Source organism: Chiloscyllium plagiosum, chromosome 13 (assembly GCF_004010195.1).
Source record: "Chiloscyllium plagiosum isolate BGI_BamShark_2017 chromosome 13, ASM401019v2, whole genome shotgun sequence".
NCBI lineage: Eukaryota > Metazoa > Chordata > Chondrichthyes > Orectolobiformes > Hemiscylliidae > Chiloscyllium > Chiloscyllium plagiosum.
This window is the reverse complement of record NC_057722.1, coordinates 5,687,266-5,710,856: the sequence shown is the minus strand read 5'-3', so window position 1 is coordinate 5,710,856 and position 23,591 is coordinate 5,687,266. Positions and strand designations below refer to the sequence as shown.

General features: G+C 40.1%; 1 protein-coding gene across 2 annotated transcripts in view; it reads right to left on the bottom strand.

The window, feature by feature from the left end:
* Window positions 1–591: 591 nt before the first annotated feature.
* The window catches only part of pask (PAS domain containing serine/threonine kinase), a 45,870-nt gene continuing 22,870 nt past the window's right edge, over window positions 592–23,591 (bottom strand). The window contains exons 9-20 of one of the 2 annotated variants that reach the window (XM_043701746.1): window positions 22,579–22,750; window positions 20,636–20,710; window positions 19,156–19,327; window positions 16,277–17,586; window positions 12,522–12,694; window positions 11,511–11,678; window positions 10,685–10,810; window positions 9,916–10,050; window positions 7,810–8,009; window positions 6,752–6,885; window positions 3,017–3,160; window positions 592–1,306 (exon numbers count right to left, since the gene is read on the bottom strand). In XM_043701746.1, the coding sequence (XP_043557681.1) occupies window positions 1,074–1,306; window positions 3,017–3,160; window positions 6,752–6,885; window positions 7,810–8,009; window positions 9,916–10,050; window positions 10,685–10,810; window positions 11,511–11,678; window positions 12,522–12,694; window positions 16,277–17,586; window positions 19,156–19,327; window positions 20,636–20,710; window positions 22,579–22,750 (3,042 nt within the window). In that variant the 3' untranslated portion in view covers window positions 592–1,073. The remainder of the gene's footprint in view (window positions 1,307–3,016; window positions 3,161–6,751; window positions 6,886–7,809; window positions 8,010–9,915; window positions 10,051–10,684; window positions 10,811–11,510; window positions 11,679–12,521; window positions 12,695–16,276; window positions 17,587–19,155; window positions 19,328–20,635; window positions 20,711–22,578; window positions 22,751–23,591) is intronic. The other variant, XM_043701747.1, reaches the window with a different exon arrangement.

Sequence of the window (23,591 nt, the reverse complement as noted above, 5' to 3'; positions counted from 1 at the left end):
AATATTCATATTCCCCAAAAATTAAAGGTTCTGACTATCATTCAGTACATGAGTATATCAAGTTGTTATCTAAGGACATCAGATTGCCCTTTTGTGAAACACCAATTTATCAACGAAGTGGGAGTAAACCACTCACCCTCAACTTGTGCACAGCCTGTGATAGGGACGGTGCTGTTTGCATACTCCTATCATTAGGCAACTTGTTGGATTCAATATTATTTCCATCGGTTGCATGCAATGGATAGTCTTTGTTGAGGATGTGGGCTAAGAAGAGAGGGTGAGAGAAGGAGTGATCGCTGTGCAATATTGTGAGGCAGGCAGACAGCTTGTTTGCATGGGGTAAGTTCTGCATTTCTCCCTCCAAATTCCTTGCCTTCATAGACATGTGTTTTTCTCCCAGGGTTCCACTCATCCCCAGAAGTGACTTCTAATCCTAGCAGGCTCCACTGTCACTCATTCTAAGTTCCTGTTGCATGAAGGAAGTATGTGATAAAACTAGTACCAATTGTTTCAAGTGAAGAGAGGTATTAATTCCAGGGCATCTCAAATCAGCAGCAATAATAATCTGAAAGCCCCTGGAATGGATTTGAATTGCCTGATCTGTGTACAATTAAAAGGAGTTGTAACTGGAGAAATAATGATCAATCTATGGCTACTTCAGTATCCCAGGGCAAGAGAAAATTTTCAATTGCTGTTCAGTCAAAATGCACGTTTGGAAAATTAGATGTGACTTGGTATAGAGGCTATTTTCGCTGGCACTCCTACCTTGGATCAATGATGAGGGATAGCTAAATGTGACCTGCAGCTGCTTCAGGAGTTTTACTCAACACCAATTGCTGTCTTCAGATGAAGGATTAGCATGGAGTTCAGCAGTCCCCCACAGCATGGTGTCTCCCACTCCAGCACACTACTAAGCTCTTACAGCCACTCCATTCTTCAGTGATGCAGTAGACATCACTGATTCCGCACAGCACTAGGTAATAAAAATTACAGGATGAAAATAAAAGGAATTAAATCAAATTAAAAACAAGTGCAAGTGCAGCTACCCTGCTTATAGCATGAGAATGTTCCCCTCAATCCTGGCTAAGCAGGTATTCGAGAAGGTCAGCTTGGAGCTCCTCAGAAGATGGCAGTGTTTGGTGATTCACATTCTCCTCATCACTCCCATACTGCTCGCAACATCCATGGCCATCTGGGAAATGATCCTCATTGGCACACACCTCACTCCTTCTGCCTGCTAACTTCAGAGAAGTTTTGAAATCCTGGCAGTTCTCTCCAACCATTGCAGAACAGTTTCTCGAGAGTCCTGTCAATGACACGTAGAAAGAGTTATTTTATATTCCTGAGCATGTGCTGCCCCATCCCAGATATTGTTGCAATTGGAGGCTGGAAGAACATTTATGAGCCAAGGTCCAATTGCGTTAGGGCATAAAGATCCTGGAATAACCTAGTGATCATATCACAGAGCTGCCCATCATTGAATATAAATAACACAGTATGCAGCAGTGTGAGAACACACACTGGACGAACACCAGCAGAGGGAACACTAGAGTCTGGAACTCTGCATCAGATCAACATGGACATGAATACAAAGTAGAAAGATTAGTCCTTACCCAAAATAATTCTAGGATAACAACCTGGTAAATCTACAATTACCGGGTATAGCAGTATTTAATATCAATCTAAAATTAAATAGTGTCACTTTGAAATCTAGATCTGAAGATAGTCCTGAACCTTGCCTTCTCCACAACCAGCTTATAAAGAACTGAAGCTCGATGCAGCATCAAACAACATGATAAAAGAGTTCCTACAGCAGGTACTTGCATGGAGACTTGACAAGGTGAGGAGTGTCAGGTCTACAGAATGGAACAACATTCTCTCACTTTCTCACCCAGTGTCGGTGTCACACTGAGGTTTTACCTTGGAAAGGATTTGGGAAAACGTATTTTCTAGATTTTTTAAAGCAATATATATTCCCACAAATTAAAAGAAAGTCAATGAGCAAAACACTGACGTAGACCTCATGGACTGTGAAAGATCAACAAATAGCCTGCACACCCACTGTTAGGAAGATTTGTATAGTTTCTGGAGTGTGGTCTGGCAGCTCCACCCCGAAATTGTGCAGTCTTGAACTGAAAGCAAGAACAACTTTAGTCATCAGAAGGGAATTTCAAGAAGCTGGTCAGGAATTACTTTATTTGTCATAAAAGATGACCCCCTGACCTGAGGCAGTATAGTTTCATCCTTATTTTGCATTCTGGCATAAAGTCTAATTGAATTAAATTAGCCTGATTATAACTACTTGTCAATATGTCCGTAGCTTCACCAAATGGTTTCTGGGTCTATCTTTCAAACAAATGCAAAGGTGTTTGTTTCTTCTTGCGAGAGTGTCTTGGACCAGAAGGCATAATCTCAGAGTAAGGGGTTGCCTGTTTTCCTCTGAGGCTAAGAAATTTGTGGAATCCTTTACCTCAGAGGGCTGTCAAAGTTGGGTTGTTAAGTATATTCAAGGCTGAAAATGTTTAGGTTTATTGGAAATCAAAGGTTATGGGAATATGGCTGGGAAGTGGAGTTCATTATTAGATCAGTCATGATCTCATTAAAAGCAGAGTTGACTCAATGGGCCAAATGACCTATTTCTGCTCCTACATCTTATAGTCTTATAAGCAAGGTGCACTTATCCCCAATTCATGTCCTGTATTAATGTAAAGCCCCAAGTATAACTGAGCATGCTGGGAGCCCATCAAATGTGGAAGGTGTTCAAAATACTTAAAAGGAATTATAAGTAGTAATGTAACCAAATTAACATTTAAGGCATTTTTGAATCTGCTTTAAGAAACCCTACATCATGCACAGGTCAGAACAGAATGTTGTGCTGATGTCAGTCGCTTCTCTTCCACCAGGTACATTAAACCCAAAAAGCAGAAAAACACCTTTTGTTGGGTCAATGAATTTGCCTCATCAACCAAGCCCAGGATTCACAGCTGTAATGGAAGGACTCTGGTTCCACACTTACTTCCTTTGCTGGAGTACACCTCTTCCCAGGTGTACAGTGCTAGGTTCACTGGCTGAATCACCCAGGAGTTCTTCATTAGCTTCTCTAGGCTCAGGCGCTGGTGAGGATCAGGCTGCAGCATCCAGGACACCAGCTTCATAAATTCTGCAGAAAAGGAAAACCATCACAGTAAGAAGAATTCAGTCCTCAAAGCAGAGATATTTGCATTAATGTAACAATATTATATGGGATCTTGTGCACATTTGATTCATATATTCCATGTAAATCCATTAGTTGCTTGTTTGCATTGTAATATTTCCATTATAAAAAAAATTATTTTGAATGAACCCATTGAGATGTTATGACACACCACCCTGCAGGTAGGACTTGAACCTTCTGACCCGGAGTTGGGGACACTACCACTGCATTATAAGAGGCCAATGTATTTCTGTTATATAATAGGTGAATAATAATCTCCCATGGCTTTATTTACAGAGAGTCAGACAATTGAGAATGTACTAGGAGGTGATGGGATGTTGAAAGAGCTGCAAAAGGATAGATAGAAAAAGAAAAGGAGGATGCTTGTGGACCATCTGAACAATGGGAGATTGTATGGAGCAATAAAAGAGAAACACAGCAAGTATGGCCTGGGAGAGAGGAGAGTGGAATCAGAAGCTGACTTAGGCAGATCACAAATAACAAATGACAAATTGTTATCAACACGGTGTAAGAAGCAGAAATTGCAGGGATGAGCACCAAATGTTCAAACAATTAGGACTTGAATGCAGAGGCTTTGATTAAAGGAGATTTCAAACAGTACAAAAAATAAGGCTGATAAAGGAACAACCTATATTTTATAGATAGGACTGGTGAGACCAGTGGCAAATGGAGTTCATCCCAGAGAAAAGACAAAATGAAGAAATTTAGAGGAAACAACCTTTTGTCTTTGCACATCACCTAGTCAATTAGAACAATTCCTTGTTCAAGTGTTTGGCTCCTGCTTCACATTTTAGACAGAATTAACTGTTTTCAGGATAACACTAATTCGGACTTGGGAATATTGTGTTGGGGTTATTCGGGATGTTGGTGAGGCCTCTTCTGGAGTACTGTATCCAGTTCTGTTGCTCTGTTATAGGAAAGATATTATTAAGTTGGAGATGATGTCAATGTATCTGGCAAACTACCTGCTTGGAGTTTATTGCCAGACATTTGGACATTTAAGTCTGACTTGTTGTCAGACTTAAACTGACATGAAGAAATAGCAAATCCACACCAACCAAATCGCCAATGTTTGTGGGGCAGCTTTGTTCGAAGCCCACCATCAGCCAGGAAATCCAGCCCATTAAATGTTTTTTTTTCCCCCCCCTCTCAGCATATTCTGCTTAACCTGGTGAGTATTCCCAGCATTTTCCGTTTTTTTTTTAAAGCATTCATGTCTAAGTTTGAGACACAACATTCGGTGCTAACAAGTTGTCATTGTATGATGAGCGCAGGGAACCATTCGGTCCATCATACTTGCACTGGCTATTCGATTAATCCTACTTTTCATTGATTTATAAAGTTTTATTTAGCATGCCCTTGTGAAACTGTGGCAATGCCAGGAAAAAAATTAAGATCTCCCAAGGTCTTACTTTGTGATTTCCTGTTTGCGAATGACCATGTGCTCATGCCCTGCTCAGAACTGAGCGTGTGTGGTTGAATGGACTTGTCCTCCAGTGCATACAACAGCTTTGGTTTTAAGACCACTGTGAGGTACACTGAAACAATATCAGCCTACTCCAACAAAGTCCCACCTCAAGCCCAAGATTTCATTCTGTGGCCAGAACCTGTCAGCGATAGGGAAGTTCACTTAGTTCAGCAGCACACTCTCATGAGCTGTCTACATCAATGGTAAGACACAGGCAGGAACAGCCAAAGTAAATGTAACCTTCAAACATTAGTCTGGGAAACCAAACTGAAAATCTACAGAGCAATTACCATGCCAAGTCTGTTCTATGCAATGCAAGACTTAGATTGAGTGCCAGCATCATGCCAGGAAGCTGAACCACATCCATTTGTGTGCCTTTAGGAGCTTCTGAAGATCAATCAGATGGCAGAACAAAATCCCAGGTGCTGAGGTGCCAAACATCCACACCATACTGTGACAGTCACAGTGAATTAGGGCTGGCCATGCAGCCAGTATTCCTGACATTCACTCACCAAAGTGAATCTTCTGTTGAAAGCCTGAGTGTGGGGATCTCTCTCATGACAGTTAAAGGAAGTGCTACAAGAATACACTAATGGCTTCACTTTGGAGTTTTGGTGTCAACTTTGAGTTCTAGTGGAAGATCACAAAGGATCACTGCATCTGATATGATCAAATCTCTTTCAAAGACTAGTACATATCGGAGGCAGAGAGAAAATGTAAGGAGAGAAAAACCTGAGCCAGCAACTTATTTAAAACTCAAATCATCTACAGTATTCTGTTCTACTTAGAGTCATAGAGACCCTCTTCGCTGTCCGCTACACCTCCAAATTTGGTGTCATCTGCAAACTTACTAACTGTATCTCTTATGCTCGTATCCAAATCATTTATGTAAATGATAAAAAGTAGAGGACCCAGCACCGATCCTTGTGGCACTCCACTGGTCACCACCACCACCCCCTGTCTTCTACCTTTGAGCCAATTCTGTATCCAACTGGCTAGTTCTCCCTGTATTCTGTGAGATCTAACCTTGCTAACCAGTCTCTCATGGGGAACCTTGTCGAAAGCCTTAGTGAAGTCCACATTGGTCACATCTACAGCTATGCCCTCATCAATCCTCTTTGTTACTTCCTCAAAAAACTCAATCAAGTTTGTGAGACATGATTTCCCATGCACAAAGCCATGTTGACTATCCCTAATCAGTCCTTGCCTTTCCAAATACATGTACATCCTGTCCCTCAGGATTCCCTCCAACAACTTGCCCACCACCAACGTCAGACTCACCGGTCTATAGTTCCCTGACTTGTCTTTACCGCCCTTCTTAAACAGTGGCACCACGTTAGCCAACCTCCAGTCTTCCAGCACCTCACCTGTCACTATCGTAGATACAAGTATCTCAGCAAGAGGCCCAGCAATCACTTCTCTAGCTTCCCTTACTTGCAGCAGAACCTGGATTCAGATCAACCTCAATAGTCACCTACAAATCTATTGGAACCCTATCACGCCAGATGTCAATGCTGTTTCGAAAGATTAACTAAAGCTTTATTTAGTGCAACAAAGGATTTTTGTTGTAAAAGGGGTGTACTGAGTCGTAAATGAGGAATATTTATAATATAAACAGACAATGAAGAACATGTCAATTTAAATCTGACATCAAATCAAAAGAATCTCCAAATGTCCAGCAATAAAGTCTAAGGAAGTTGCCCCATTACATTGACATATGCTCATAGACAGCAAACATTAAGCAAAAGTTACATTACAACAAGTCTTAGCATCATCCTCCTATCCTGGTACTACAAATGTGACATGTGCCTTCCCCATGCTCTAAACCAAGACAGATTCACAGAAAAACGCTTCACTGGCTCAGAGTCGCAAATGAAATGGTATCGATTGGCAAGGTTTCACCAACAGTCACTCCAGCCTCCCATTGTAGGCACAATGACGTTAGTATCCCAAGCTGTATAATATCAATGCTTTAATTCCAGAAACTGCAAAGTGAGCAGACTCAATCCATACACTCCAGATTACAAGTGTGTCCTTGGGCTAGCCAGTATTTGAAGACTGTATCTTACCATCTGATACTTGAAAAGGTGGTTTTAGCTTAGCTGCTACTGTCTCTTCCACATCACTGAATGGATTCTCTGCAAAGACTAGGGTATACAAGGTCACTCCCAGGGACCAGATCTCCAATTCAGGCCCAGAATACCTGGACACAAAGAAGAAGGAGAACATTAGATCCATTGGCAAAGGAATAAAAATTCTGCTCCTCCAAAATCAAAGGCCTGCTAATATTGGAAGCAGACTAAGTAGGAAATCTTTTGCCCCATATATTTACTTCATGAACACCACTTCATTTATATCAAAAGCAAACAGGTTTAGCAGTGAGAAAAATGCCATGAGGAGGATGCTGACTGGAAACAAAAGATAAGAATAAAATCAGATCTTCTCTGTAATATACTTTCAGTGTCAGATTGTATCAAAGACGGACAGTTAGAGCAAAGCGGCACAAAGCTGGTCTTTATGGCGCTGGAGGGTTGGGTGTGCTGCTGGATCTGCCAAGAAACCAGAGGTTCCAGCTTGCCCTGTTCAAAGGCCATGAACAGAAAAAGGAAAACTAATCTGATTTGGGGTTTGGCAGTGATCATAAAATACTCGGAATCATTTGATTTGTGACTGGCAGAATTTCGGGAGCAATTCTATCTTGATAATATCGAAGGAGAGGAACGAGGAGGAAATTTGTTAAACAGCACTATAACAAATTATCTGATATATAAAGAGAGCCAGGATTTCATAGACCATGTTGGCTCAGAATGACTAAGGAAGAGTTGGATTATAGATTTGATCTGTAGGAATGTACAGTGTAAAGTGAATAAAGAGGGAACAGCATCAGGATAAAAACTATTTATTGAAAAGTACAGGTTTCCACTGAGTCAATATGGAGTGTCAATTATGGACAGCTGTAGAGGATTTTACAGGCTTGACCCTTCCTGTAACAAGGATAATGAGTGACTGAGAAGTAGGCACCATGGAAAAAAAAACAAAGGGAAAGAGAATCTAAACGACAGGAGTGTTCAGTTGAAAATAAATGTTCAACAAACGTCATTCATATGTTTAACAGGTAAGTACTCACGGGTTTCCCATCAGCACCTCCGGGGAGCAGTATTCAATTGTTCCATAAAATGTATGGAAAACCTTCCCTGGTTCCAAATTCACAGCTGAACCAAAGTCAATGAGTTTGACAGTGAAATCCTCATCAATAATCACATTCTCATCTTTGATATCCCGATGTAGAATGCACTTGCTGTGTAGGTAATCCACTGCAGCCACAATCTGAAATGATTTGGAGATGCCAGTGTTGGACTGGGGTGTACAAATTTAAAAACCACACAACACCAGGTTATAGTCCAAGAGATTTATTTGGAAACACTAGCTTTCGAAGCGCTGCTCCTTCAGCTGGTGGTTGTAAAGAATAAGATCTTATACTCCACAACCACCTGATGAAGGAGCAGCAATCCGAAAGCTAGTGCTTCCAAATAAACTTGTTGGACTCTTACTTAGTGTTGTGATTTTTAACAATCTGAAATATATAAAACATACTAAGGTGGTGGACCTACTTACAGAACATACTACCCTTTGCAAACTCATGGTTACAGTTTAACATGTACAGCAAACTTTAATTAACTGACACTATGGTACCAGGATTGTACCGATTGATCAAACCTTCTGATTGATCGTGAGGTCCACACAATCAGTATAAAAACACACACTAAGCAATAGAAATTTAACGTAGGAGATATACACATCACTGTTAAACTGCATTTACAGCATAAATCACAAAACAATAATGCAAATTTGCTTTAAAAAGAACTTACTAGCAGACAGCCTTCTCACTTGCATCCTCAACTTACTACTTGGACATCACGGAGATTGCAATAATCCATTAAACTTCCAGTATTTGAGGTATAATATTTGCTGGTTTATCGAGAGTGCCAGTTAAAATAAAAGTTTGCTATAGATCAAGCCACTCTTATGGTAGCAAAATATCACCTCCAATTGCTTAAGCCATCACTCCATAAACATAAAACATTACAGCACAGTACAGGCCCTTCAGCCCTCGATGTTGCACCGTCCTGTGAAATTAATCTGATGCCCATCTAAACTACACCGTTCCATTATTATCCATGTGTCTACCCAATTTAAATGCCCGTAACGTCAGTGAGCTTACTACTGTTGCAGGTAAGCTGTTCCACGCTCCTACAACGCTGATTAAAGAAACTAACCCTGATATCTGTCCTAAATCTATCAGCTCTCAATTTAAAGCTATGTCCCTCATGTTAGCCTTCACCATCTTAGGAAAAAGGCTCTCACTTGGACATATCTTATCAAACAAAAATGATAGGATTTATTAACATTCATTCTAAGTATAGAATATGTTGATACATCTTACTGGGGTAGAGTACTGGAAATCAATCCTATGTATCCTTGGAGTTATCAAAAGTTAAAAAGATTTTAAAAATTATGCAGAATTCCTCAATTTCCATCTCGTAGCCCATGGTTGACTGAAAGGTTTCTGCACATGACTATTTATTACAAATAAATTCTAACTACATAATTGTGAATTGTCTACACAGCTCTACTAGGGTAAAACTCTAGGGTTGAGACTCTGATCTCCAGCATCTGCAGTTCACACTTTCTCCTACATAAAACTCTAACCAACTTCCATTTGCTGTTAACTGATTAAAGAATGACCTTTATAAGTGCGAATCAGTCACCCTGTGAGAAGCAGCACTCTGATCAGCAAAAGGATTACTTCAGCAATTCCTTCAAGGCAGGAACCATTGAACTACCTCCTCAGCCTTTTGCTCTGTCCATGACATCCTTTTCTTTTGTTTGTCTGCAAGTGTATGTAGAGGGCAAGTTTATAAGGGATTCAAGTTTTAATGAGTAGGGTCAAATGTTGATTTCATTTTAGTTTAACTGTAGCTATTTATTTGCAATTAATTGTTATTTTTGTTAAGCACAGAAACACGGCCCATGTATTTCGTCAATCTTGGTCTGAAAGTTAGGCAAATTGGGGAATTCTGCATACGTTTTAAAAAATACTTAACTTCTGTAACATCTCAAGACAGCAGAGGGCCTCAATTTCCAATATGCAACCCTAATAAAGCACAGCAAAAGTTACATACACCCTTGAAAAACCAAAAAAATCATGAACCTACTGCCCTCTTCTCTTTACCTGTCTAAATATGAAGCTTGCCAATGGTTCATCTAGGTCTGGCTGTTGATCAATGAACTCGAAGAGATCCAAACCAACTCCATGTTTCTCCATCACAAGCTGAAAGAAATCCAGATTCTCAAACACATCAAGTACCTGTGGGAATTTGAAAGCACTTGTTTGAACTTGTAGCTATACCTCCAGAGGAGAAAAAACAAATAGAAAATAAGAACTGTCAAGCCGACGGAGTTTCAACTCCATTTATTCTAAAATGGTTGTCACAGTATGGAACTGAACCACTAGTTGAAATTCATGTCTGGCCTCAATTTCACAAACTAGTTTGCACATTGCAGCCTCTATCCAAGTAATACCAGAGTACAGTACTTGGTTCAGAGTGATGAGTCAGTGTTACAGTTCAGTCAAAAGGAAGGAACGCACACTTCCAACAAGCATTTTGACCTGTTTGCATATTGCAACAGGAATATATAATCACAATGACAGAAGAGATGCTGCCTAACTTCAGTTTCATTCTCCCCAACATTTCTATTTTAGATTTCCAGCATCTGGGTTTTGACAGTGAGGATCTCCTATTGGAACAGAGTAATTAGGTATCTTGGAAAGCAACTTCAGTAAAATCGACGACCAGAAAGGTTCTCACTTTGCTGCCTGGAGTCAGTGAATTTATTCACATGATATACTATGAATCAGCAGCAGACACCTGGTGCAGAAAGACCAAATCAGAACAGAAGAAATAGGATATTTTAAAAAACCAAGAAGAAATGTGACTGACCTTGATTATGTTCGGATGGTTGAGTCTCGCAAGGATTGCAATCTCTTGACTTACTCTGCCTAAGTCCACATCATCCACCCAGCAGTCCTCCACAATCTTATCCTTCCGAATAAATTTCACCACAACCTGGAGACAAAAGAAATCTTATGTAGAAAATGCAATGAGTTTGCCGCATGAATGTCTTTCATACCATTATTAGCAACCATTGTTAGCAACCAAGTTAAGAAAAACCCCCTTGGAATGTTCTTAGCAGGAGGTTGGGTACATTAACAAAGCTTTCATACGTCTAAGTCAAAGTCAAACAAAACATAGAAAATGCTTATACAGAACCTTATACAAAAATATCCCCTCACCCTTCTCTCTTGAAGGCTCTGATCCATAGTAGTAGCCCAGATCTCAAAGAAATACAGCACTCCAGAAAATGTTAGTAGGTTATTTAAGCTGTCAGTACACAAACACTCAAGCTGTGCTCGCATTTTCTTATCCATTGACACATGCTAAAACACTGCTGGGCTAGCAATTTGACCAACAATTCCACTATATCCATACATAACAAGAATCAAAGCTGCAATCTTATTAAAAGGCACAATTATTTTAACCAGTTGCTCCATCAAGATGGTTTATAACAGAATCTTTCCCCAATTTCTCTCAATGTTTTTGTTAATCCCTAATCCCCTATCAGGTCATACATTCCAAATCACTGTTGATTGTTAATGCTAACTTGCTAATATTGAAAATTTACTTCGACAATAGCCCATTGCTATCATGGTCATTTTTTTTAAAATGACCTACATGTGTCAAGTTGGGAAGTTTGTTCCACACGTACCTCTTGCTTGGTGAGCTTTTGACTGGCTGTCCACACAAAGCCAAAAGCTCCTTTTCCCAGTGGGCTCAGTGTGTTATAATATTCGGAGTATTCTCCTTCACAAGCTTTCATTGCTTCCAGCTCCTCTGAACTCTTCAAACCATTCGACCTGGCAGTCTCTATTATAGCCTAAGAAGAATGGCAACCCACATGTTAGATATGGCATCCCATGAACTTTGCACGATTCAAATAGAAATAGAAAGCATTTAGGTCCCCACCATGAGGCTGTGCTATTTAGTGCTAGAGATCCAAACTCCAGCTCATGAAGTTGCAATTTACCACTTTCTATACAGCTGCTATAACACCTGAAAGCCTGGTCATTGCAAACATGCAGTACAAAGGGAAATAAAAGTAGGAAGAATCAATGTTTGACACTCAGGTTGCTGCTAATTAGTAGAACATGCCATTGAAACCAAGTTTGAGCAACTAGTAGTTAATATTACCAATGAACACTTTGCCTTTCTCAACAGTAATCAAGACTGCTCATTCAAGGCACTTCTCATGAAGGGCACTCAATTTTCCAAAAGACTTTCAGTGTTCAATACAAATAAAAGCTGCTCAGCAGCACAGGCCAAACCGATGTTTTAAAACATGAGCAAATTTAGTAATCATTTGGAGGTCGATCCAGCAGGAATTGGTTTTGAAATTTCACCACCGAAGGTGCGCAGGAATGTTCAAACTCTCAAGCATGATTCAGCGAGATCATGCCTGATCAGTATCCCAACTCCAAACACTTACGTTGCTCCCTTAATATTATTGGTTAGCAAAAATCTATTCGCATTCTTTGGACCTTTTCTCAGATTCATACACCACTCAGATTTGACACAGCCATCTCCAAAAGTATTCATCTCACCAATTCCTTTATGAATGACATTTAGAGGTGAATTAATTTTCTGGCACAAAATGTTATAGCACTGACCAAATGCAAAATCCAGAACAAATTAATATTTCAGCATTGTTAATTTGACTGACCTCTCCTAAGCTGAGAGAGTGGTCTGCAGACAGGGAGGTAGTGTTCAGGGTGGACATTAGAAGAGACTTTAGTGCAGCTTCTTTCCGACTCTGAATATGATCACGCACTACCCATGCGCAATACAACTTTCCTCCATCTTGTAAATGCAGACATTTAACCTGAAACACAATACCTGGGACAAAGATACACAGATCGTACAAGTCCACAGCATAAATGACAAATACATGATATTCTGGTCATATCATTCAGGAGAAGCTTATTGTACAACTTGACATTCAACCATTAATCACAAACATACATCCCCATACTTAATACAAAAGCAAAATATTGCGCATATGAGAAATCTTAAAACAAAAACAGAAAATACTGTTAATAGTCAACAGTTCGGGTAACTGGTAGAGAGAAACAGAATTAGTGTTGTGTATCTGATGAAAAATCAGAGACTTGAAACGTTAACTTTTTTTCTTTCTCCACCGAAGCTGCCAGATCTACTGAGAATTCACAGTATTTTCTGGTTTATTTCCAGCATATTTCATATGCACTATTTTAACAGAACTGATTTTCCACAGATCATTCTGGGCAGGACTCAAAATCAAATATGAAAGCCTCATGTTGCATAATCACTTTGTGTGTAATTGTTAGATGTTAATGTAGCTGGAAATGTGTTGCTGGAAAAGCGCAGGTCAGGCAGCATCCAGGGAACAGGAGAATCGACGTTTCGGGCATAAGCCCTTCTAGATGTTAACGTAGCCAAGCCTTCAAATGGTAAACAAAATGTATCAAATTGTGAGGCTTCTAAAATGCATGAAATACTCTTGCCAAGGGAGATGATTGATACAAAAGTAGACAAGTATCCCTGGGAGAAAAGGACAACTTTCTGCAGCTCATTTGTTCTAACCACAAAGTTTTCTAAAAGTAATTCCCAAGGTAGATCTGGACAAAGAACAGTCCGAGTTTCTCCTTCATGTATGGAATGAGCTGCCAGAGGAAGTGGTGAAGGCTGGTACAATTGCAACATTTAAAAGGCATCTGGATGCGTGTATGAATAGGAGGGATTTAGAGGGATATGTCAGGTGCTGGCAGGCAGGACGAGATTGGGTTGGGATATCTGGTCGGCATGGACGAGTTGGACTGAACAGTCTGTTTCAGTGCTGTACATCTATGTCTCTAATACAACCATATACTGCCAGTGTGGGCAGCAATTGCTTTCAAATGATTATCCTGTGTGTAAAGAAAATCTTTCCTACATTTGTCTTTTGGACTCTCCATGCCCTCTGTTTCCACAATGCTGAGGGATCCAAAAGTACCATTTCAAATTGATTCATCGCACTGAGGTTCTTGTCTACATTTGCAAACATTTCTGAGAGAAGTCAGAGGCCTAGCTGACTGAGTTCACCAGTGTGATGTGGGGAATCGTCATCAGTGGTTGAAGCTCAGAGTCTCACATTTGGTTTTGTCACTTCAGAGACCTGGAAAACAAACCCCACGAGCTTGCCTTCATTGCTTGGTTCTGAGTACAGGAGTTGGGAACGTCATGTTGAGGTTGTACAGGAGGTTGGTGAGGCCTCTTCTGGAGAACTGTATCAAGTTCTGGTCATCCAGTTATAGGAGGAATATTATTAAGCTGGAGAGGATTCAGAAGAGATTTACCAGGATGTTGCCACGTATGGAAGGTTTGAGTTATAAAGAAAGGCTGGATAGGCTGTGACTTCTTTCCCCTGGAGTGTTGGAGGTTGAGAGGTGACCTTATAGAGGTTTATAAAATCATGAGGGGTGTAAATAGGGTTAATAGTAAGTGTCTTTTGCCTAGGATGGGGGATTTCAAGACTGCGGGTACATTGTTAAGGTGAGAGGGGAGAGATTAAAAAAAAGACATGGGGGCAAATATGTGTACACAGAGGGTGGTTCACGTGTGGAATGAACTTCTTGAGGAAATGGTAGACATGGGCACAGAGATAATGTTTAAAAGACACTTGGATAAGTAAACGACTAGGAAAGGTTTGGAGGGATATGGGGTAGGAGCAGAAAGGTGGGAGGAGTTTTAGTTTGGCATTATGTTCGCTATGAACTGATGGGACTGAAGGGTCTGTTTCCACACATAGACTTTCAAAACAATAAAGACCTAAACAGCAACAATCATGTTGTGAATTATTCATTTTTAAAATAAACTCTCATGTCAGTAAACATGTACTTATGACTCTCAAGTTGACTGGTAACAAAACACGGTGGACAGAATTTCCCTCCAACCTAAACAATCCAAAAGATTTCAGAGCTACCTGCACAGAGGTCAATTTCTGCTTCGTGCAGACTAAGCATCCTGAACACTCAGTTTCAGAACTACTGCTCAAAGTTGTCTGATTTAATTTTGTGCGCAGTACCTTTTCAGTTTGCGATTTGTCAAGTGTTTGACAACAATACGACTTGAGTCAGTTTGATGTGTGCAAGGGATGCAGACTGGACAGCATTTTTATGTACACACATACAAGCAGATTTCAAGTAAGTGATAAGTGCAATTTCATATTGGCATACATATGTTTCAGGAGTGTTACACCAGGTTTTATAATGACAGGAATATCATGGCATATATCATGTCAGCTGTGTTTTTATAGTGATTTATTCCATTAATGTCATAAAGTCCAATAATGAGTCAAGTTTAATTGTTATTTGGAAGCCGATTGTAAATTCTGGGTATGATAAAGAACAGGAATTCAAAGTTTCCTTTTTCTCTCCATCCACCAACAAAGACACTTTTGAAATACAAAGCCTGGATATCTAACTTGTGCAGAATTAAAAAAAAACATTTCAGGAATGAACTGTCTGGGAGGGTAGTTGAGGTAGGTAACATCAATCTTTTAAAAAAATACTTGGATAAGCACTTGAAGTCATAACATGGAAGTCTCTGGGTCTAATGTTGGAAAGTGGGACTAGTGTCAATTGTGTATTTTTGGTGGTACATACACAATCCTTTATCCAAAATTCTTTTTGTGAAGTTTTTCTGCATAACAAGGTTGTTTGGAGTGCAAACAGGTGACCCAACTAGGCGAAAGTGAGGACTTTAGATGCTGGCGATTGGAGTTGAGAGTATGGTGCTGGAAAAGCACAGTAGGTCAGGTAGCATCCGAGGAGCAGGAGAATCAACGTTTTTGGAAAAAGCTCTTAATCAAGAATGAGCTCATTCCTTATGAAGGGCTTTGGCCCAAAACATTGATTGTCCTGCTCCTCTATTGTCCTTGGATGCTACCTGACCTACTGTGCTTTTCCAGCACCACTCTCTTGACAGGTGACCCAACTCCACATCCACTCGACCCACGTCACTCAAATGTGACGTGGCGGTGTGACCCAGCACTGGCTGGCGACAATTGTGTTTCAGCGCTCATACTAGTCACAAGTGGGTCTGCTGTTCGGTAATTTTTAAAAAAATTTCACTATGAAAATGTCACTTATTCTGAAATCCAAAAAATTTTGAATTCCGAGAAACAACTGGCCTCAAGGACTTCTGATAAAGGATTGTGTATCTGTAAAAACTTGACATGCCAAAGGGCCTCTTCTGTACTGTATGATTCTGTGAAAGTTCTGCAATACCCAAGATCATGAGAACAGTCTCACATATGAATACATCAGACACATTCAGGTTAGACATCTACTGCTGAAGCTCACTATGTAAACATACCTCACCAATGGAACCCGACAATGACAACTGTTACTGCAAGAGTTTTTATGATAGTCTTAATTATACAGAATTACAATGACTTACAGAGCCTGGAACCGTCCCTGTGATAGCAGTTTCCCGTGTAGTTTCCTTCATAAATTTCATTGTTGGGGCCTACAGAAGCTTGACTTTTCAGCTGCTTCTTGGCTATTGGTGTTGATGTCACATGCCCCTCCAACACATCCTTACTTTCTGACATTTCCAAATAAGGACTGTGCCACAGTGAGAGTTCACTGCTGCTCATCATTTCCTTATTATAGTGACGAACCTGGCTGTAAATTGATCCTTCAGGTAAATCACCAACCAACATGGGATCAGCAATCTGTTCCGATGCAGTTACACAGCGGCTGGTTAACTTTCCACTTTGGTCACTGCAACTGGAGGTACCCATAATCATTGGCTCTTCCAAATCAGCTGCTGGGGAACCTGTGCTACTCCTCTCAGCTTCTGGTTCAAGATCTGAATCTATCACATAGGGAGATGGAGTCCTGAGAAGTTCTGAGGTAGCACAAGAAGTGCATGATCGATCTATAGAAACCAACTCGGAGTCACTGCTGAGTTCCAAATCTTTGAAACCAGAGAGAATCTGGTTCACATCAGCATCAGATGCATTTACAGCCTCTGTGCCACTCTGACTACACTGTCTTGAAGATAATTTTATTTGTCTGTTTAGCCTGTCCAGAGAAATGCTATTGCAGGCGCTCATTTGTTCTTTGAGGTCATCAGGTAGTAGAGTGAGTGAGTGAGAGCACAAACCTACTTTGTTAGCTGTACCTAAAGTATTGCATTTACCACTGATACAATTGTCAGACATAAAGTCACATTCATCATATTTGTTTTCTAAAGTACAGTAGGTACAGGTTCTATTTCCAGGCAACGCTTCATCCAAGGTGGGAGTTCCTGGGGAATCATAGACTTTGCTATGGTGCTCTCTAAAAAAGTTGCAGTTACCATTCAAACTGTGAATCTCATCTCCTGGCAGACAGGTTGGGGTACTAAAAGTGGACCTGAGTGGATTTTGAACTGGTGACCGTGGAAATGGACTCACTCCTTCACAGACTGTTGCCGATGCTACTGAAATTGGATAATTCCCAGATACAACAGTACAGTGCAGCGTCTCTGTTAAGTCTTTTGGACACAAAATTTCCTGGCTTTCCTCTGGGCGAACCTCGTCAGAGCGAAATGAAATGCTCTCTGTCTGTTTTGGCCAGTGAGATGTGGTGGATTGCATTATGAAATGGTCCTGTGTGCCAGTCCTACTTTCCGAAAGCAGTAAGGAATTACTGTTCTCGCCCATAGTGTAACACTGATCAGTCTGGGCAACAATTTGTTCATTTGTGTTGTCACTCCCTGGCCTGAAACAATAAAAAAGTGTAAGGTAAGGATATTAGGTAGATATCAAGTCCACCCAAACAAAATATGTTAAAATTGGAGCACACATTAGCATGAAATTACAGGAATGCAATGCTAGGCAAACTCAACTCTCCAAATTTGGCAGAGATTAGGTGGATTGGAAAGAGGTGAAATCATTTCCAATGCCCAGAAAGCAAAGTTTAAGCCAAAGAAATGGGACAACTTTAGTGTCTTAGCCAATTGTGGAAGATGAGTTGAAATGCTATTATTCCAGATTCTAATGAATGCTCACAGAACTAATCACACACAATAGATTTGTAGCTTCATAGTGTTCACCAACATAAATACCAGCTTTTTCTTAACATTCCAGGTTCATTTAACAAATCGAAGTTAAACTCCCCTGCGCTGTGATTAGATTTGAATTCATGCCTCCAGATTATGAGCTCAAGCCACTGGACTATTAGTCTGGTTGCATTTACTACACAGCAAGTTCTATATTTTGAAGTCTGCAAATGACACAAAGCTAAATGGGAATGTGTGCCATGAGGAAGATACAAAGTGGCTTCAAGGGGATTTGGCCTTCCTTTAAGAACGTGCAAAACTCCACACAGTCATGAAAAGATTCAGTCAACCCGGGTCCCTGGCACTGTGAGACAGCAATGCTAACCACTGAGCCACTGTGCTGCCCAACAATGAAACTATTCTTGTAACTCATTTCTGTGCCTACTCCAATGCCTTCACATTCCTTTAGAAAGTAAGGTGCACCAAAATGACAATATTCCAGTTGAACCAGAACCAATGTATTTTAAAGTTTCACCATAACTCCCTTGCTTTACTGCTGGTCATCAAAACCATAGATCTTGTACATGGTTTAACCTACTCTTAAATGCTTTATACCTACAGAATCCTCTGCTCTTATGTCCTCTTTACACCTTTTATTTTTATATAGTTTTTCCTCATTCTTCTCATGAAAAGGACTCGGTTCACACTTCTCTTTGTTTCTATCTTTGATGCTCCACCCATTGCATCAGCACATCTGCATCGAACCCTACTTCGTGTCACAATTGTTTTAAGCTTTGCCCAAGTTTGACTTTTCGACCTGCACACTCAAGATCTAATATTAATATGATCAAGAAAAGCAAGGGTCCTGTAACTGACTAAAAAAAACTGAAAATCAAACATAAATAGATAGAGAAACTCAGTAGGCTTGGCTTTATCTGTGGAGAGAAAGCAGAGTCAACATTGGGTCCAATCCTTCTGAAGGATGAAGGATCTGAAATGTTAAATCTGCCTCCTCTCCACAGATGCTGCCTAACCCTACTGTCTTTCTCTAGCTTCTTCTGTTTTGGTTAAATACTGAGCCCTGGGGAATCCAATTATGCACCTACTACAACTTTATTGGAATAGTGCTGCAGGCACAAGGAGCCAAATGATTGACATTTGCATCTAATTCATCTAATGTGACCAACAAGTTATCTTGCACAATGAGGACGTGTATACCATGACAATACTGGAAATGGCATCTATCTCTCCTAAACCCTGTTTGTCTTCATACATTTGAACCCTTTTACCTGTTGGAAGGAGTAGAGGTGACTTTGGGAGATGACATGGTGGAAGGGAGGCTACCATCAGCATCTAGCCTTGAACTGGTTCCAGTAAAAATCGAGACGCTCAGCTCATGGCCACATTGTTCTTGCTGCTGTTGTAAAAGACCCGTATCCCCAGCAAGCAGTGGACTTGGATCTAAGTAAGAAATCCATACATAGTAAACACTCATGTTATGATTCTAGGTTAGTAACATATAGTACTACCCCATTAGTAAGTGACTATACAAAAACATTGAGAATGCAACTCAAGGGGCTACATATGTATGATGTATGCAGGTAGATTTTGTTTCATGTTGAAACTGTTTATTTGCAGGGTGGTTTAAACATACATTCTCCATACTTTCTCAGTTACACATTACAGCAATGTCATTCTGAGGCAATACTTTAACAGCATGTCACTCCCGAACAATGCTGTCAGGGAGCTGGGTTGCTTTTGAAACCCAGAGTGAAATAGCTCCCTCCTCTGTTTTATTATCAATTCAAAGGAATATGTAGACCAGCTCAATACTATCTGAAAAAGCCAGGAAAATAGAAAACCATATGGCCCAAAATGGTCAACGGTTTAACTGGTCAAAAACTGAAGTTGTGCACAGCATTTTACGGCTCATGAGGTAAAGGTATCATGCAGGAAACATGACACCAACTTACACATTGCAAGATGCCACAAATGTCAACACAATAGTGACCTATTCATCTATTTTTGAGAGATGTTTGAAGGATAAAAAAGGTCAGTAAACGTAGGAGAACTGCCTTCCCTTCATCAAATCATTTCAAATCCTTTACTTTGATCTGAAGGGGTCGGGGTGACCTCAGTTTAACATTTCATCTGGAAGATGGAAGTTCCGATAGCACAGCACTCCCCAGCCTACATTTTGCACTAAACTGGTTTAGGACATGAAGTCACAACTTTATTATTCCAAGGTAAATGTGTTACCAACTGATCCTTGGATAATAAATGGGCATTGTATAAACACCGCTGAAAAATGTGTTGCTGGAAAAGCGCAGCAGGTCAGGCAGCATCCAAGGAGCAGGAGAATCGATGTTTCGGGCATAAGCCCTTCTCCTGAAGAAGGGCTTATGCCCGAAATGTCGATTCTCCTGCTCCTTGGATGCTGCCTGACCTGCTGCGCTTTTCCAGCAACACATTTTTCAGTTCTGATCTCCAGCATCTGCAGTCCTCACTTTCTCCAATTGTATGAACACCCACAATCTTGGAAGTAGATGTTTTGATGAATGGCGGAAATTACAAATAGGCTTGGATATTAACGGTTTGCTAAAAATTACAAGTACTGAATCAAAATCAAAATAGCGCAAGACCCTCAGATTTTAACCCAAAGTCACCTGCTGTGCAGCTTATTTTCCCCTCCAAACTCCTATATGATTCAGATTTTTCCTGATATCTCCTCCCTCAGTTCCCCTAATCTCAGTTATCATCATACTGTACCTTTTCTCACTGTAGCAGACACTATGGGGAGTATGTTAGGTACCTCGATGTCACTGCTCAGTGGGTTAATGCTATCTGCACGATGTTGGTCATCAAAACACAAACAGAACCCAAAGAAACAGACCAAAAGAAACACCAGAAAAAGAAAAAAAAGAGAATGTCAGTTGGTAAGAAATAAAAGCATTATTACTTGCATTGTAAGCCTTCACATATGTTCACCCTGTGAAAACAATGTGAGCAGGCAGATCACCAAATACTCAAACAAAAACAGAAATTGTTGGAAAAGCTCAGCAGATTTGGCAGCATCTGTGGAGAGAAATCTGTGTTAATGTTTCAGGTTGAGTGAATGGATGGTAGTTACCAAATATTCACACTCTAAATGTCATATACACAGATACACAGTGACTTCTCAGTGCAAGATTCTCACATGCTCTCATTGTGTTAAACAGGTGAAAATACCACCAACATAAATTAGCCAAAAGCACCACCAATAGCATTTTTGTAAACAATTCTACACATCATTTTCTTCTTTTTCCTTATAAGTCAACATCTAAAGAAAAGGTACCAGAGAGCAAAGCCCATCTGGAAATTTACTGTGCCAAATCATATCTGATCAAGACCAGCTTCACTGAGACTAGACTCAAAGCATGTAATTTCTTGCCATGCTTTAAAGAAGTCCACCTCCAAACAGGACAGCAGACTTCGAACTTCAGTCATGCTTCACTATTTTCCCCCGAACTTTCACTTAATATTACTCTACTCTCTGATAAAGTGTGTACAGGTCTGATTCAATCTTCACAATGCTGCGATTGACACATTACCAGTGTGACTGGTTATCAAAACTTGCTTGGGACCTCATTTTTATTATAGCAAGGAATTCATTTTAGTGAATAACAACAGTATAATAACATATGGTAGAGCAAACAGCAAGATTTGCATACATTTGATTAAACCTTTTAAAAAAGAAAATGCTTCATGCCGCTAAGTCACTTATTACAGGAGGACCTATTGCCATGGAAATGCCAAGTTGACATCCTAGGGGTTACTGCTGACCAGAAACTGAACTGGACATGTAAATACCATGGATACAAAAAGAAATCAGACAACAGCAATTCTAACCTACCTCCCTCCTACCCCACCGGACTGAACTGACCACTTCCTTCACCCACTAGTACCCAGCCCAGCATCCAGCATCACCCCCTCCAAACCCGGCTGGACTCAATCCAATATTCATCCACCAAACCGTCAGCTTTCTGGACCTTTACATTTCAGAATTCATCAATTGGCTGCTGTGAAAGAAGGGGTATGGTGTGCTTTTCTCTGACACTTCTACACTCCGAAGGATCTGTCAGAATGCAAGTACGACTCTGCGTTTCTAGGACAGCCCTGAGAGGAAACTGCTCAGAAATGCAAAAATGTCTTTTTTTGTTTTTCAAAAAAAAAAGGCCTGAGTGGCAATTTGCTCGAGATTGCTACTCCTTGGAAATCTTGCCCTTTGTTTAAGAAGTGAAGATGATTTCTTTCTCCAGAGTTTGAAAACCTGATGCTGTTCCACATCAGACTCAGTCTGCATTAACCAAACTCTCCAAGTGAGGCAAAATAATACAATTAAAGATGTTTGTTTCTGAATTGTTCAGAGTGGAAACCACAGAGTTAAATAATAGATACTTGAAGATTACTTTAAATAAAAACCTATTAAAAGCATTAACAGTTTACTCATTAACTTGTCTGGAATGCCACTGCTGCATTTTACTAGTTTTAGGAAAGATTGTCAATTTAGATTGCTACTGTTGGTGCCTTCTTTCTTCCTCATCTACTTAAGAAGACAACTACAGAGATAACTACAGCAGTGAAGCAGGGGGGGAGAAGGCAGGTGCTGACATTAGAAGAACTAGACAGAGGTGAAGCCAAGTCAGGAATTTATTTTGTAATGTTCAACTTACCCTCTACATTGTCAGATAATACCGAGTAACTATGGCATTCTCCTTCACTTGCCTCACCATTACGACAAACCTCTACTTCCTGACTACAATCATCCAGTAATGGCAATGGTATAAAACCATCATCAATAGGATCCATGTAGTCATAGAAACCAGGAATTAGGAATGTAATATTCTAGAAAATAAAAACACTTCCATTTCAGGATGATCGAATTAAACAATGAATGAATTAAAATCAGATTCTTTACATACTCTGATACAAAACAATTTATTCTTGCAAGAGTCCCGGGTCTGCTTTATCAAAATGAATACCCATTTGGGTTAACTACTCTCTTACAAATAGCAGATAATAAAAATTCAAGCAAAACTGTTTAATATTTGTATATTAATATTCCAAAGGTCCACTCTGAAATAAGAAGTGGTCAAGATGGAAAAGCTGAAACAGAAAATTCTATATTCCCCTGCAATTTATATAAGATCTACAAAATAATTCAACGGCAACAGTTGTAACATGAGTCTTCACAAAGTAGGGATCAGGAGCCAAACTTTAGGGGCTGTGAGATCCAAGGCAGTAATGATGACCGTGAAGTCCAGATATGGCTACAACAGCTATGCTCCCGCTGAGCAAGCGCTGGCTCTCTCAGTTCTCATTTAAGAGGTTTGATAGTTTCCAAGCCTTGCAGTGGGGAAAAAGTTGGGGAAGTGTTGCTCTAATGAACATTAAAAAGGAATTATTTGGATATATTGAACAATATTTTAGACAGACTATCATTGTAACACAGACAGAACAATAAAAATTAAAAGTTTTGGAAGTTAGCTATTTATTGTACAAGGACTCTACTTGTGTTTTAGCTTATCCATCCCTTGAATGAATCAGGGGTGCTAAAATACCACTTGTGGTAAAGAGACTGGTCTACTTAGTATAACTTACCGACTGTTGTTTTTATTACCCACTGTTATTGCAAAGCCATCCCTCAATCAGGGATTCAGACTTACCATTTGTTTATTTGTAAGTA